General features: G+C 40.7%; 1 protein-coding gene across 8 annotated transcripts in view; it reads left to right on the forward strand.

Moving 5' to 3' along the window:
* Positions 1 to 15,125, forward strand: part of LOC140544167 (collagen alpha-1(XIV) chain-like) — a 103,393-nt gene that overhangs the window by 17,359 nt on the left and 70,909 nt on the right. For 6 of the 8 annotated variants that reach the window (XM_072667575.1, XM_072667583.1, XM_072667591.1 and 3 more), the window contains 2 exons: positions 3,130 to 3,273; positions 6,340 to 6,429. The exons of 1 other annotated variant lie outside the window; for it this stretch is intronic. In XM_072667575.1, the coding sequence (XP_072523676.1) occupies positions 3,130 to 3,273; positions 6,340 to 6,429 (234 nt within the window). One more of the 8 variants, XM_072667625.1, reaches the window with a different exon arrangement.

The raw sequence follows: 15,125 nt of genomic DNA on the forward strand, positions 1-15,125 counted from the left end.
CACAATACCATGCCAATCCAAACTTTATTTACCAAAGACTAAGAGCTTATATTTGGTTCTCTGTTACATTAATCAGTCTTCGTCCACCATGTGACTGCTTCGTCCATAGCTTGCCACATGCCGTTTATTGTCAGCATGACTGGATATCTATGTTTTCTCTGATTCAGACAAGAATTCTGGACATGTGATCTGGCAAATCATTTTATTTTCTTCATTCAGAGCATGCTTGTTGTTGATGTTCAGAATGTGCACAGTTGCATGTTCTAGCAGTTTCTGATTGGGTGACGTGACAGAGTCCTCTTGAATAGATGGGTTGTGGGAAATGTAGTGCGCAGTTTAAGACTAGCTGGTAACTGGTTTCAGATGGTCTAAGTTGGTCTTTGATGGTTAAGGTGGTGAAAGCTGCTCATCCAGTTCAAAACATACCCTGTAATGGTAGGCTAGTTGGTTAACCAGCTCTTGGCCAGCATACTGGATGTTGTGTATTTGATTTTGGTGATGCTGGTCATACTGGTTTGTCATGATTATAGACCAGACTAAACTATCAACGAAAACCAGCTTAACCACTTCTCACTTCAGCTTGGTTAGGTGCTTCAGCAGATTACTCACAGAGCTTATGGATGTTATATACAGGAACAGACTCAGGTAGTAAATAAAGAGGAATGTGCATTGTGTGTAAGTAATTTTGCTTTATGAGACACATTCTAACAAATGATTGCTAAAAAATCATCACAGACACCTTTAGAACAATAGTTTGACTTTCACTTTTAGTGGAAACAAAAAGGGTTAAATTCCTAAACTGCCAAACGAAAAGTGATATATGGGTCGATACAGCCAAGTGAGAACCTCCAGCCTTAAGCCTTTACCGAAAAAGTGACTGTTACGCTGCAGCACTCATGGTAAAATATCTATTGTTGATGTCACTCAGAAACCTTTTATCTCTTTTTTTAATGGATTTGTTGAGTTTTTCCTTTTTCTCCCAATTTGGTACAGTCTACTACATACATACATCCTATCCAGATGTTCTCTCACTCTCCTTTCTCTGTACTGCACTTTATTTATCTGATAGTGTCTCAGAACAATCTGTACTACCGTCTCAACCAGTGACTCCTCTGTTCTCCATATTTATATCTACTTAATCCAGTCTGCACTGTTCTCTTCTGCTGCACATAGCACTTTACTTTTTACTAAATATACAACTCTGCACATGTTAGGTTTACAGGTGTGTCTGTGCGTGTATGTCACTGTGTGTGTGTGTGTGTGTGTGTAGGTTGGGTGTGTTTGTTACTTCTGTAATGTCAGTTATCGTGCACTGTGAGCTACTGTAACCAAAAACAAATTCCTTGTATGTGTAAGCGTACTTGGCCAATAAAGTCTTCTGATCTGATCTGATCTGATTCTGATCCGATTCTGGTACTGCCAGTTGACCCACCCCTTTGTAACTCCCCCTATCACTAGCAATGCTCCCAACACTCAAAGGGTAAGGACTTAATACATGCCCCCTTCGATACATGCAAAGCCAGCCACCGCCTCTTTTTTCCCCAGCTGCACTACACCAGCTAACAGACACCTGTGCCGACCAACAACGCTTAAGAGTGATAAGGGACAGAGCATGTGCCATCTCACGAACCACTCACTTTTTTACATGTGTACAGGTGAATCATAATCGGCAGTTGTTCTTTACATTGAGTCTAAATTTCATGATAAATGGACCAATATAAATACATCAAAATTAAAGGAACAAATTAAGATTGTTTTCTCTTTCTCTGCAAAGATGCCATTTTGGACATGCAAGGGTTATGGATGTCAGCAACGATATGTAAAGTCGTTCATCATGAAATTTTGACACATTGTAAAAAACAATTGCCAGATTCACAGTAGGTCAACAATGAAGATACAATGTTTTTGCACGTCACCTGCTGTTCCCTGAAGTGATTTTTGGTTAAGTTGAGGTTTTGTCTAAAATAATGCAAATTCAAGGTGTGTCTAAATGCTACATTAAAGCCATGAAAGTAAAATTAGGGTTATCTCATATTTCTGACATTTACAGCCTAGCTGTAATAATCACACTTCACCACTGAATATGAAATCACAGGACATCATTATCACAATAACGTCTGTCAGTATAAAGGATATCTCAGCTTTTCGGAGCATGTTGTGAGTGTTTGCACATCATTAATCAACTGTGTGTTTCAGTCTGGAAGAGGCTTTTAAAACTTTTAAACTTTTGATCTGGGATGTAATTAATAGTCATATTTATTCTCCAGAGAGCCGTAGTGCCGTAGTTCTGCACAGGAAGTGAAATGATAAATTAATGTGAAAGAAATGTTGCACTGTTCTTTTTGAACGGCATATAAGAGTGCTAGAATCTTCTCTAATGTTCTAGAATTCACACTGTTCTCTAGTTCTACAATGCTTTTTCCATTTCTTCTAGAATATTCTTCTGTATTCACATATTCTTTTTGAATGTTCTCCTCTGGCCACAGTCCTACTATGTTTTCACCATTCATACTTTTCTGTAATGTTCTTCCCCAATTCACACTGTTCTAGAATGCCTTCCTTTCAAGCACACTGTTCTAGAATGTTCTCCACAATTTACACTTTGTCAGAATGAACTTCCTCTCTAACAACGCTACAGAATGCCCTTCCTTCATTCTCATGTCCTCATCTGTTCACACTGTTCTAGAATGTCCTCGTCTGTTCACACTGTTCTAGAATGTCCTCAGCTGTTCACACTGTTCTAGAATGTCTTCACCTGTTCACACTGTTCTAGAATGTCCTCAGCTGTTCACACTGTTCTAGAATGTCCTCACCTGTTCACACTGTTCTAGAATGTCCACGGCTGTTCACACTGTTCTAGAATGTCCACGGCTGTTCACACTGTTCTAAAATGTTCTTGACTGTTCACAGAGCGTTCTACTCCATTGTGGATGGTTTATCCCCTCTCGCACTGGTTTAGAACATCCTCCTCTATTCACAGTTCTAGAGCGTTCTTCCCTTTCACACTGTTCTAGCATGTTCTCCTCTTAATGTTCTTACCTTTTTACACCTCAAGTCGACTCCAGTCTGCCATCGGATCATGAACTTGGTCTAATTTGGTCTGCTTTGGGCTGTGTTTCTGATTTGCAGGAGGTCGGGAGAGAGAGGTCCAGGTGACCAAAGATGAGGCCAAAGCTGTGATTGCAGACTATGATCACAATAAAGAGTACAATTTCAGAGTCATCGCCCTCAGTGGCGTTCAGCAGAGTAAACCATTACTGGGCAGTTATAAAGGTAAACCATTCTTCATGATATATATACGTTAGCATTTTTGTGTTAAGTGCTGTGTTGTGTTTTTCACACACCATCACTGTCTGGAAAACAACTTTTCAACTTTTGCTCCAGTTTTCTGCATCATTTAATCAGAGCAGTAGTGTTTTACATTGTGTGAACCTTTTATAATGAATGGACCAATAGAAATACTCCACAATGACTTGGAATCAAATCTTTTTACATTAAGAAAAGAACAAATTAAGAACATACAGTTATGTGAAAAGGTTTGGATAACCCATGAAATGCTCTTTCTAATATATTTAAACATGAGCTTCATTTAAACAATATAAGGAGATGGAGGTAATATAACTAAACACATTAAGAATTGTTATTTGTAAAATGTAATTCTATTGTCCTGTGAGGAAACAGTTAGGCCGTAATAGCTGGTATTTTTAAAATAGCTTTTACTAGATCAACTAGGTGAAAGTTTCTCACACTCCTCCATGCAGAATTCTTTCAGCTTTAGTTTTAGACAGATGGTCCCACATTTTCCACAGCGTCCTCTGATACAATAAAGAATATCTAGTGGATTCTCTGTTGGAGAGCTCTTCAGGCCCTACTGTAGACAAGCAGCCCCAATCCATTTCCACCTCCATTCTTCACAGCTGATCTGGGTTCTTGTGATCAAATGCTGCACCTGGTTTACTCCAAACATGTCCTCTGTTACAGAGTCCAAATAACTCCACTTTGGAGTCCAAAGTTGTCCAAAGCACATTGTTCCAGATGTCCTGGTCTTGGTCTAGGTGTTCTCATGAGAACTGTAGTCTTGCTCTGTTTTGTTTTGTCAGCAAGGGATTCTTTCTTGCGCACCTCCCATGAAAGTGTGTCCCAAACATGTGTAGGTCTCTTTCTGATTGTAGATGTTGTACTTTGACTTCAGCTGTGGCAAGAGATACTTGTAGATCCTGAGTTGACATGTTAAGACTGTTGGATACTTCTTTAAGCATCTTGTAGTCTGCTGTTGGACTGAACTCGCTTGCCTGATCTGGCCATGTTGGCAGTTGTTGCACTAGTAAATGATTTAGCAGACAGTGGAACAGCCGTTTTTTAATTCTTCTGAGATCTTTTTAATCCCTTCTTAGACTGCTATTTGTCTGCTCTGAAGACCTCAGAGACCTCTGTGGATCTCACCATTATTATACCACTCACTTTAGCAATCAACAGCAAACCAAACTAAATGTCTGAGGTTTAAAAAGACAGGCTCCTCCAGAATGCTCTCTAACCATGTTCCAATCATCTGCAGCTGATGTGCTGTACCTGATTCCAATTTTACACACTTTAAGTAGTGATAAATGAGGGGGTGCTCTAACTTTTTCCTCACAGGAATATAGTATTTCTATTAATTACATTTAACTAATGATTAAAAAAAAATAGTTTTTAGTTCAGTTATATTGTACTTCTTCTCCCAATATTGTTCAAGTGAAGATCAAATTTATAGATGTTAATATTTATTTAAAAAAGACAAAGGTTCCCATGGGGTGTCCAAACCTTTTCATATGACTGTAACTCATGAGGTAACTGCACTATGCCTTTCACAATGTGTGGTATTCTTGAAGTTACAGTGGCATTTGTTTACATTGACGATTATGGCAAGTAGAATCAGGACTGATGATGGTTTGGCTGAGTGTGCAGAACTGAGCTTTTGTGCAACAGCAATAAGAGCAGTCTCTATAGACTGTGTTAGTTTGAAGTGTCAGACTGGTTGGGCTCCTGGAGATTGTTCTGAGTGAATAAGAGAGACAGTCGATTGTAGACAGAATGTTCAAGAACCTGTGAAGGAAAGAAGATTGAAAGAACCTTTGAAAGAATCCAGCGCGGCTGGATTTGCCTTCTTCAAAATGGGAACCACTCTGGCAGTCTTGAAGTCTCTGAGGAGAGGGTAGTGAGTGGTGGGGGGAGCAGGGGGTTCGAGAGAAAACAGCAAAGAGCTTGTATGGATCAGATGCTCATGCTTCTAGTCACTCTTTGGTAAATCTCCCTGACCCACATTAGGTTAATTCAGTCTATTTTGTGTTGTACTTGTTTCCATGGGAGATAGCAGAATGCCTTTAGATCCTCATCAGTTTCGAGCAGACAAACCAATGTGGTTTAGACTAGAATAACTTTAGTCTATAATAACACATATAAACCTCTGTGCTTAACTAATTGGTGGAGCAGTCATATTGACTAACCAGAAGTACTTTTACCTCAGAACAGTATATGGTATCATACCACACATTCTGGCTCACACTTTAAAAGTAGAATAGTTCTTCAAAGTGAGACGTTATGTGGACGGTTATGTAGATCCAGATTTAGTTAAAGGTAAAAGGCCGGTATGTGGAGTCATATACATATTTACATACTTACAAAAATATTACATGTTAGTTTTGTAGATGGAACTGAATCCTTTATTGCAGTTACTGAATAATTAGTAGTTTCTGAAAATTATAGAGAAATATCTGAATAGTAGTTGAAATGATTAATTATTAGAAATAATCCTAGGGTTTGCGAGGTTAAGTCTATATATGAAAGTTTATATAGATATAGGGTAGGGCCACAAACAGGAAGTTAAATTCCCATTATATTTAAGTGTATCCATATAAATGGCCCACCCTGTATATATATATATATATATATATATATATATATATATATATATATATATACCTTTTTTTTAAGAAAAGTATTTACAATGTGGGTGAAAGTCTAAGTCCAGTGTTTAATGTTGTTAGCAACATTAGCCTAGCATCTCCTGCTGCTCTAAACTAAAGAAGCACACATATATCAAACGTTTATATGCTGATTAACTGCATCAAGGTAACTAATTTATCAAGTTCATTTGATTTCACACCGAACTACTACTTTAATGTCATGGCAGCTCGGGCAGAGCATTTTTATGAGTTTTCCCCAAATGGTACAATGCAATAGTATGCCATCAACACTTCAAATACCCTTGTCTTGATGTTCTGTGCTTTACAGCTAAGTGTTTAGGTCTGATTAGTGTAATTGAGTTTATGGGTGACTATAACTGTGTTTATTGACCCACAGCATCGAGGTCAGAGGTCAGTGACAGCAGCTCGCAGACACACAGAGAAAAGCAGAACAGTGAGCCTGAACAGGACAATGAAATCAGCCAAGGTAAGGTCAAAGGCCATGCCGGAGGTGACCTCAGCACAGTGGGGTCAATTACAGCCCTGAATGGACAGTTACTGAACCCATTCCAGTGTAGTGCACTACACAGGGGCAGCTGGGAAATGTGTGTGTGTGTGTGTGTGCAGCTGTGGTATGTGTGTGTGTGTGTGTGTCCCAGCTGTCAAATAGGAGTGCTGTAGAGTTACCATGGAAACCCAGAAAAAGCCTCAGACGAAGAGAAGAGCTATAGCCTTCTAAAGCCTGGTTGAAAAGCAGAGGGCATCCCATTGAAAATGACACCTGCTACCAGTGATTTATTCCACCAGGAGAGCCAGCCCGAAAAGAGGACAACAAAAGTGATTTGGAAAACTAACTAAATCTAAGAGGAACTGTAATCAGTCCCATCAATAAGCTGCACACTTTTCGCACACACAGGTATGTATAGTTTGCTTTGTGTTCACTTTATGTCCCTCTGTGTGTTTGAAAAATGTCCTGATTTACTGTAAGCTTAATATTATAAGGCCATTATCAGGGATGGCCTGAGCAGGTACGTGCAGTCACAATAAGGCCCATGGCATAGAGGCGCCTGTGGCAGCTGGGCCCCTTAAAATCTTTATTACATCTATGAATACCAGGAAATATAGCCTCACCTGTCAGTTGGCTTAAACTCGAGCTCAGCTCAGACATGTTTATTCATTCAAATGTCAACAAACCTCTTACTCTGCCTGCCCGCTCAAAATCAGTCCTGCGCTTGGTCTAAGTTTCTTATTTGCCAGCTTCTTAAATTGTGGTGCCAGTTGGCAAATGGAAAATTGTGAAAAAAAAGTGGAAGCTGGCAAAAAAAACAAAAAAACTTCAGGGCTCCGAAGTGGTGCAGCTGTCTAAGTGTTGACAGTATCAATCCATTATTGACCTCCAGTGATACCATAGACGTCCATGGCCAGGAGTCCAGGAGACCATAACTCTGGAAATGATCTTTCTGACCACATCACTCAGAGTAATGCTTGCTAAATGAGCATGATAGAACGCTGAGAACTTGGGCTGCAGTTCAGGTGGCTGCAGTAAATGGAGCTAGAGCTGAGAGCTATGACGAATTGAAGGGAGGAGATGACAGGGAGGAGGGACATGGAAGGCAGAAATGGAAATGTATAGGACATTAGATTGGGAGGAGGTGGAGCTTCAGGTGCAACCTGCTGCTAACACAATATCATTGGGCAGATAAACACTGATATCTGCGCTGGCTTGCGTTGCGCTGGGTGATGGGGGAGAGGGTGTCCATCCTACTCATCCTGATAAAGCGAGGCCAGTTATGCTCTCTGGGAATCCTGATGGCTGACACTGCAGGGGTCCTAAACTTTTTAAATCTCTTTGGCTTTTACAGTTAGACAGTTGTGCCACTCAAGAGCCCCTCAGCAACAGATAATCTAACATCTGCTGGTCTGTCAAGCAGCATTCAGTTATTTGTTCAGAACCTAAATAGGTATGTGAGGCCTGTGAATTGATGTTTGGGCCAGTCATGATTTGCATATTAACAGCAGCTTATAAACATAAAGCTGACTGGAGCTGTTCATTTTAGTCTTTTCCCTGGAAAATGGACCTTCATGGTATAGATTTCAATTTAAGACTGAAATTGGAACAGAGTCACCCTGACCCTGAGGTGATTACTGGGAGCCGGACTGAGAATCATGATTGATGGTGTGATTTAGGTGTTGTCTGTGCGAGGAGACGCAGCAGTATGTGTATGGCTAAGGAGCTTAAGGAGTGGTTTTTATGCAGAGAAAGGTGGATTCGGGGTTGGTGTGTGAGGAGGAGAAGCTGCTGGCGGTTTTGCATCCCTGCATCACTGTGTGTGTTAAACTGTCACATATTTGTCTCTCGCTGTTTGATTCATGGATTTAGACGGAGTTAGATAAAAGCAGGAATTCTGCTAAAGGCATTTGGCTACGCTAACATGGCATTAGTGGGAGACTTGGTGTGTGTGTGCAGGCATGTGTGTGTGTGTGTGTGTGTTAGTGGAGGGCTGTCATTATGAGGAAAGCTGCAGTAGACTGAGAGAAAGCTGAAGATTCACCATACAGCTCAAATACCACTCTCTCTGAGACAGACAGAGAGAGTGAAAGAGAGTGAGAGAGAGAGGAGAGAGAGATTGAATGTGGAGTGGTCCTGGGTGTTCTCTCTCTCTCTCTCTCTCTCTCTCTTTATGTTCATTTCTTTCTTTTTGGTTCTCTCTCCTCAGTTCTGTCTCTCTCTCTGTCTCACACATCCACACACCCTCTTTCCTGGGGGCATACAGGTGTGCCCTGGACTTCTCTACACCCTGACGTTTGTGTTAACTGCCCCTCTCTCTCGCGCTCTCTCTCTCTCGCTCTCTCTCAGGGCAGGAAGGATATTAGACACTAATACGGCACCTCTAATAGACCTTTCAGGGTTATACTTTACCCCTCAACACCTGCTACCTACATATTACACCCTTTGAATCACTGTAGTCATGGCAGAGTTTACCACACTCTGTGTGTGTGTGTGTGTGTGTGTTTATGTGTTTGTGTTCTTCTGTTGGCTGTAGGCCCTTTATTTACTAGAGTATTTGTACCCTGAGGTAAGAGATAACTTGCAGTATGCTCTTTAGACACATACACACATAACAGCCTGTGTTAATATGTGAAGATAACTTAATGCAGTTGGACGCAATGATGATCTTTTTTCAGATGAATAGCAGATGAATCATGGTACAGTGCTGAAATCTCTAATATGCTTAACACTTGTTTAATGTATTTCAAATGGATGATAATAGCTACGCTTCCATCGTCTATCTGCACCTGCTTCTGGACCTCTGAAGGGGCTTTGTGATATTTAGTCCAAGACATTCCAGCAGATTCCTTTAGTCACGTAAACTGCGAGATGGAGCCGCTGTGGATCGGACTTGTTGTTTTAGCGCCTCCTGCAGGATAACGGTGCTCACGTATTCAGTGTGTACTAGGAATCGTAGCTTTTGTCAGACTCCCTGTTTTATGACCAATTTTTACTCTCTGGGTTTTGTCTTTTGGAGTTGCTGTTTTGTATTTCTCATACATTTGCATTCTGGATTTGAACCCTTGCTTGTCTGCTCACCTTGATATAGTCCATGCATTGTGTTTTGCTCCTCCCATGCTTGGCCTGACCTGGCTTTAACACCTCTTTTCTAGATTGCCCTTTTCCTAAATATACCAATTGGTTTTACGTCCACAAACATCTGTATTGTTCACCCAGCAAATCCTGACCAATCACAGGCATTTCAGATGAGTCTGTGGGTTTACTGAAAAATCCTTGCATTCACAGTCAAACATTATTTATCATTTATAATCAGTGAAGTTAACACCTGGTTCCAAACAAACACTAAGAAATCATCATTATAGGAAAGCAATTAAATAACTAACACTATTGTTGTAATACTTACACCCGGCTGATAATAACAGTTGCTTCCGATGCGCAATGTGATTGGCTGAGAGATATTCTAGGAGTTCTATGAATATTCTTACAAAATAATAAATATATTATAATAAAATGATTGCTTAATTTACACTCCGCCATAAGAAGTTGTGTTTAAAGACGGTTGTGGTTGGCTGAGAGGCATGTCAGTTGTCAAGTAATGTCTGTTGGGACTTAAAGCAACATGATGTAGCTGTTTTTACCTTCAAACAGCTTCTTCAGAATCATGTAGATGCTCCGCTCACCGTATTAGGATAAAGAATGGTGTCTCTGTCATTCCCACTGATATTAGCCAATACTCAAGGTTTCAGGTTATTGCAATATAGTATTTCAGTCCATGTCATCCAGCCCTACTCTCTGTTCTCTGCTTTCAGCTCATCAGTGACAAGGAGAAACTGCAGCCCAGTTCTATGTGTGTTGCTCCGAGCTGGCACTGGTGGCTCAGCGGTTAGAGCGCCGGGCTGTTGATAACAGGGTTGTGGGTTCGATTCCCGGGCTTGGCAAGCTGCCACTGTTGGGCCCTTGAGCAAGGCCCTTTACTCTCTCTGCTCCCCGGGTGCTGGAGTTAGCTGCCCACTGCTCTGGGAGTGTGTGTGTGTACTCACTGCCACTAGTTAAATGTGGAGGACACATTTCGCTGTACAGTGACAAATATGTGCACCTTTACCTTTATAGACCTCCTTGCTGTTATTTGTTCTACAAGAAATGCAGTTGTGGAGTCTTACAGCATATTAGATGTGAGAATAGAACACTGACACACACACACAAATACGCTGTGTGATAATAGGCTAAAAGGTGTTGATGATGTTAATTGTGTAGTGTTGAGCATCCATGAAGTGTGTGACTGCACACAGCATCCCACTGATTTCCCATAGGTGTGTGTGGTAGTCTCAGTGTTTCTGTGGGTCTGATTGTCTAAAATAGGACACAGAGTTCTGTATAAGAGCAATTCAGGTCTACTGTGTGAAGAAGTGTGTCTCTGTAGAGGATGTGAAAAGCACTATATGGACAAAAGTATTGGGACACCAGCTAATTTATTGTTTCTTCAGAAATCAAGGGTATTAAAAAGAGTTTATCCTGCTTGGAGTTGGAGTAACTGTTGGAGTTACTGTCCAGGGAAGGCTTTCAGCTAGATTTTGGAGCATTGCTGTGAGGATTTGATTGCATTCAGGAACAAGAGTATGTTGGATGATCAGCAACCTATCTCAACCCCAATTTCGCAGCTAATTCCAAAGGTTTTGGATGGAGCACCATCGTTCCAGATAACACAGTTCGACTGCTCCACAGCTCAATGCATGCCCCTCTATATTATACTCCTCTAGTCCACGCCTGACTGTAAGCAGGGTGCAAATAATAAATGTCTGTTGACTCCAGGGAGTCTTATTTTATTTTAAAAAGAGATTTTACTGTGTAACTGACAGATCTCAGTGAGTTCAGCTCCTTTAAGTGTATATGTGTTTGCATGTGTTGATTTCTAAGTATGTGCATTCCACATCTGTACAGACTTGATAGCGCATGGTATTATGAGTGAAGGGGAGATGAATCTGGGGAGAGGAAGAAAATTGTGGTGAGGTCAGGAAAACACAGCTTTAACTATGAGGCGAGTTCCAGCACGACCGATAAGGGCAGACATTTATTCGTTTACATTGAACACGTAAAGCTCGCTTGAGTGCAGTGCTGTCATTCATGACCTTATGGATGAAATGACTGAACAAGTTACACAATATTCTACATCATTTACATTTTTCAGAACCATGAGGGTGGTAATACGCTGTGGGCCTTGTTTTGGGGGATTTTTGCCCAGTTTTCCTTGTCAAAGGCTTTAAGTTTTGTGACATTCTCGGACCATCTTGCATGCACTGCTATTTTGAGGTCTTTTACCAGATTTCTTTCATTTTAGCTTCAGCAGTTTACAGACCTTGTTTCTGAAGTGCATCAGGCTTGTTCCTGTTGTTCCTTTGGAAACTTCAGACTCTGACGTTTGTGGTGAGGTTGCAGGAAAGGTCTTCTTCTGATGTTTCTTTAGTGGTGTTCATGCACAGTAGTCGCTGCACAGTAGAACAGTGCACAATTTTGCTTAAAACGCTGAAAAGAATGTTTTATTTTTAAATATGAAGCGTTCAGCAAAGTGTAAATAGAAAAAAAAAAGCGCAAATATGATAAAACCCTCAAAAATCACCAAAATGCACTCATCAGACCTCTCTGAGAACGGTGTGGGCATGGTCTTAATATTCTAATGAATGTGCATGACTGACAGCCTTCTTTTACAGACAAAATATCTTTATGTTACCATGGAAACACACCCAGCCTTGAGGCAGAGAAGCTGTGTATTATAGCTTTTTACTTTAAACTTGATTTTGTGATTTGACTGATCTTAAGGATGTACTGAGGTTCATTACTAACCAGCTCATATACAGATACAAGCTTTTACCACCTGTTCCTCCTGTCTTCACTACGGCATTTAGCGGGTGGGGGGGCAGCTATGCACCGTGCCACTAAGACAGGATATGGATCTCCCCGGCTATGGTGCTGTGCTGGGCCCACCCATCCGCTTAAATACTAAATGATAAATGTGCCGCATGCCAGCCTTGTGATTGGTCAGGGTTATGGTGATGTAAGCATGACTACTTTCATAAGCCATACTTTGTACATATACACTGGGGGCCCTGAGGAGCCAGATGAACAAGATTTGGGTTACATGGGGTCCTGGGGTAATTCTTTCTTTCTTTTGGGATTTTATTTCTGTCCAGATTCGCCATGTCTGTGTTTTTTCTTTTCATCTCGTCTTCTGAAAATATTACTGGCAGAATTACCTGCTGGTTTTCACAGAATTCAGCAGTGGTCTGAATTTTACTTTAGTCCAGATACACATCTCCCTGTTTTAAATGTGCTCAATGTTTATTACAGACGTCCCCTAATAAACCCATCCAATCTGAATAGGGCTTTCTTCTCACTTACTGTAAAGGCTCATTTATGCTCAACATTGAATACAGATTTGAATGCAGTGTAATGGCCCAGATGTGCAGCTGCACTGAATAGACAGAGAGTTGTGCTGTACACAACAAGACACCTGGAACTAGCTCTTCTTTTATTTACATTATTTTTCTGTGAGTAAACCCTCTGTTGAGCTTTGGATGGATCTTCAGTTCATGCATGCAGGGACACTTAAAGCTGTGACACCAGGCTTAATATTGTTAATCAGTAAAAATCTAACTAGTGGCACTGAATTGCATATCTGTCTGTTACACATCTAAAGCTCAGTACTATCTGGGTTGGAGTAAAAAAGTTTAAAGCTTCAAAGTATATCAATGGCTAAAGCCTTCTGTCTGTACTCTGTGCTCATTTTGTCTGTGTTTGTGCACATTCTCTGAAAGCTTACATACAGTTACATACAACTGGAAATGGTGTAACCACCATGACTTTTTACGCTTTTTACGCTTTTATGCCTCTATCATGCTGCTCTCTTGTTTGATTTTGCTGCTGTAAAAACTGACTTTCCCTGTGGGATAAATAAAGTGATCTATCTATCTATCTATCTATCTATGACCACTGCCATATTCACGATTCAAGATTCAAGAGTTTATTGTCATGTGTACAGCAGAAACAAGCAGTTAAACTGTACGATGAAATTCTTACTTTGCAGTCCTCCATTTACCAACAATCTTATAAATATTAATATAAAAAGAATATAATATATGAATAAAAAAACAATATATATATATATATATATATATAGAAGAAGAAACTCCAGCAGTAAAAATAAATGTATGGTGAAACTTTCTGCACCATATTGTAGCTGCTGCCACTTTCGTACTGAAGTGTAGAACCTCCAACTGCTTGTTCTCCTTGAAATGGTTCTGGTTTTCTCTGGTGATAAATGTGACTTCTAAAGGCCTTTATGGACGCTGCTACGTCAAAACTAAGCAGTTCCAAATCTTCATACTAATGTTTAACTCAATGACAAAAATAATCCCCTGTAAGAAACTCAGCTGGTGTATCAGCAACGGGGGGGATGGTGGGGGGATTAGGACGTCGTTCATTCTCTCAGACAAATGATGTGTTCATTCAGGCGCTCTGTCTGCAGCTCCAGAGACATGCAGTGTTGGATTTACACTGAACTAAAAAAAAACACTAACCTGTAAGACGATGTCTGGGCCAAACCAAAGTAGTCTTTTAGTCAATTTGTGTAGCGTGTCAGTTTGCGTAGCTGTCTGCAGCAGTCTGCCGGGCTTCTTCAGACTTGATGGTTAAATGTAACATTCATTTTTATGAGTCTGAATTGTTGATGTTCAACCCCTTGCAGAAATGCTTGTTGCCCCTTTAGCCCACGCCTGGCATTAGGCCTGGAGCTAATAGGCTTATACCCTATTCTACTGGCAGTACTTCTCTACAGAGACAAGACAAGCTGCGTCTGTGTGTGCATTTGCACAACAGTGTCAGCAGTGGGTGCAGCTTAAAGTAGCTAAATGCATTCATTGGAAGGGGTGTACACAAATATTTGGACAGATAGTTTATAATAAATATAGCAACCACATAGCAATCACACCAACCTAACAAAAAACTAGCAATATCCTGTGACAAAATACCACCTGCTGTAAAACAGCATAGCAACCACTTATGACAGCACAGCAGTTGTATGAGAACCACCTGGAACAATTCACCTGTGCTTATATGTCTGTCTGACCTAGAGTAATCCATGAAGTTAAATAACACTGTTATACAGTACTTATGCATGCATTATGAAGTCCATAGGTACATCAATCAGCCATAACAATACTACCACTTGCCTAATACTGAGTTGGTCCTGTAGCCTGTGAGGTGGGGCATCCATGGACTATGAGCCTTTCTTTGAGCACTTTTGGTAGGTACTGACCACTGCATACCACAAAAACCCCACAAGACCTGCCTGATGTTTTGGAGATGTTCTGACCCAGTCATCTAGACATCACAATTTGGTACTTGTCACCTGCTCACCTTCACAACCTTCAGTAACTGACTGTTCATTTGCTGCCTAATATATCCCCCCCCTTGGCAGATACCATCACTTCACCTGCCACCGGTACTAATGTTATGGTTGATCAGTGCAAATACTGTATGTAGACAGCCTTAAAGCGAAGTGTTATCTGAATGTTTAAAGGTATGTACAGTCCACTAACTTAGTGTTGTGTTTCCTCTGCAGGTGATGGGTGATTTAGTACCGACAGCTTGAGAAATGGATGCTCTGAAATCAATGAATT

Source organism: Salminus brasiliensis, chromosome 2 (genome assembly GCF_030463535.1).
Source record: "Salminus brasiliensis chromosome 2, fSalBra1.hap2, whole genome shotgun sequence".
In the NCBI taxonomy this organism is placed as follows: Eukaryota; Metazoa; Chordata; class Actinopteri; order Characiformes; family Bryconidae; genus Salminus; species Salminus brasiliensis.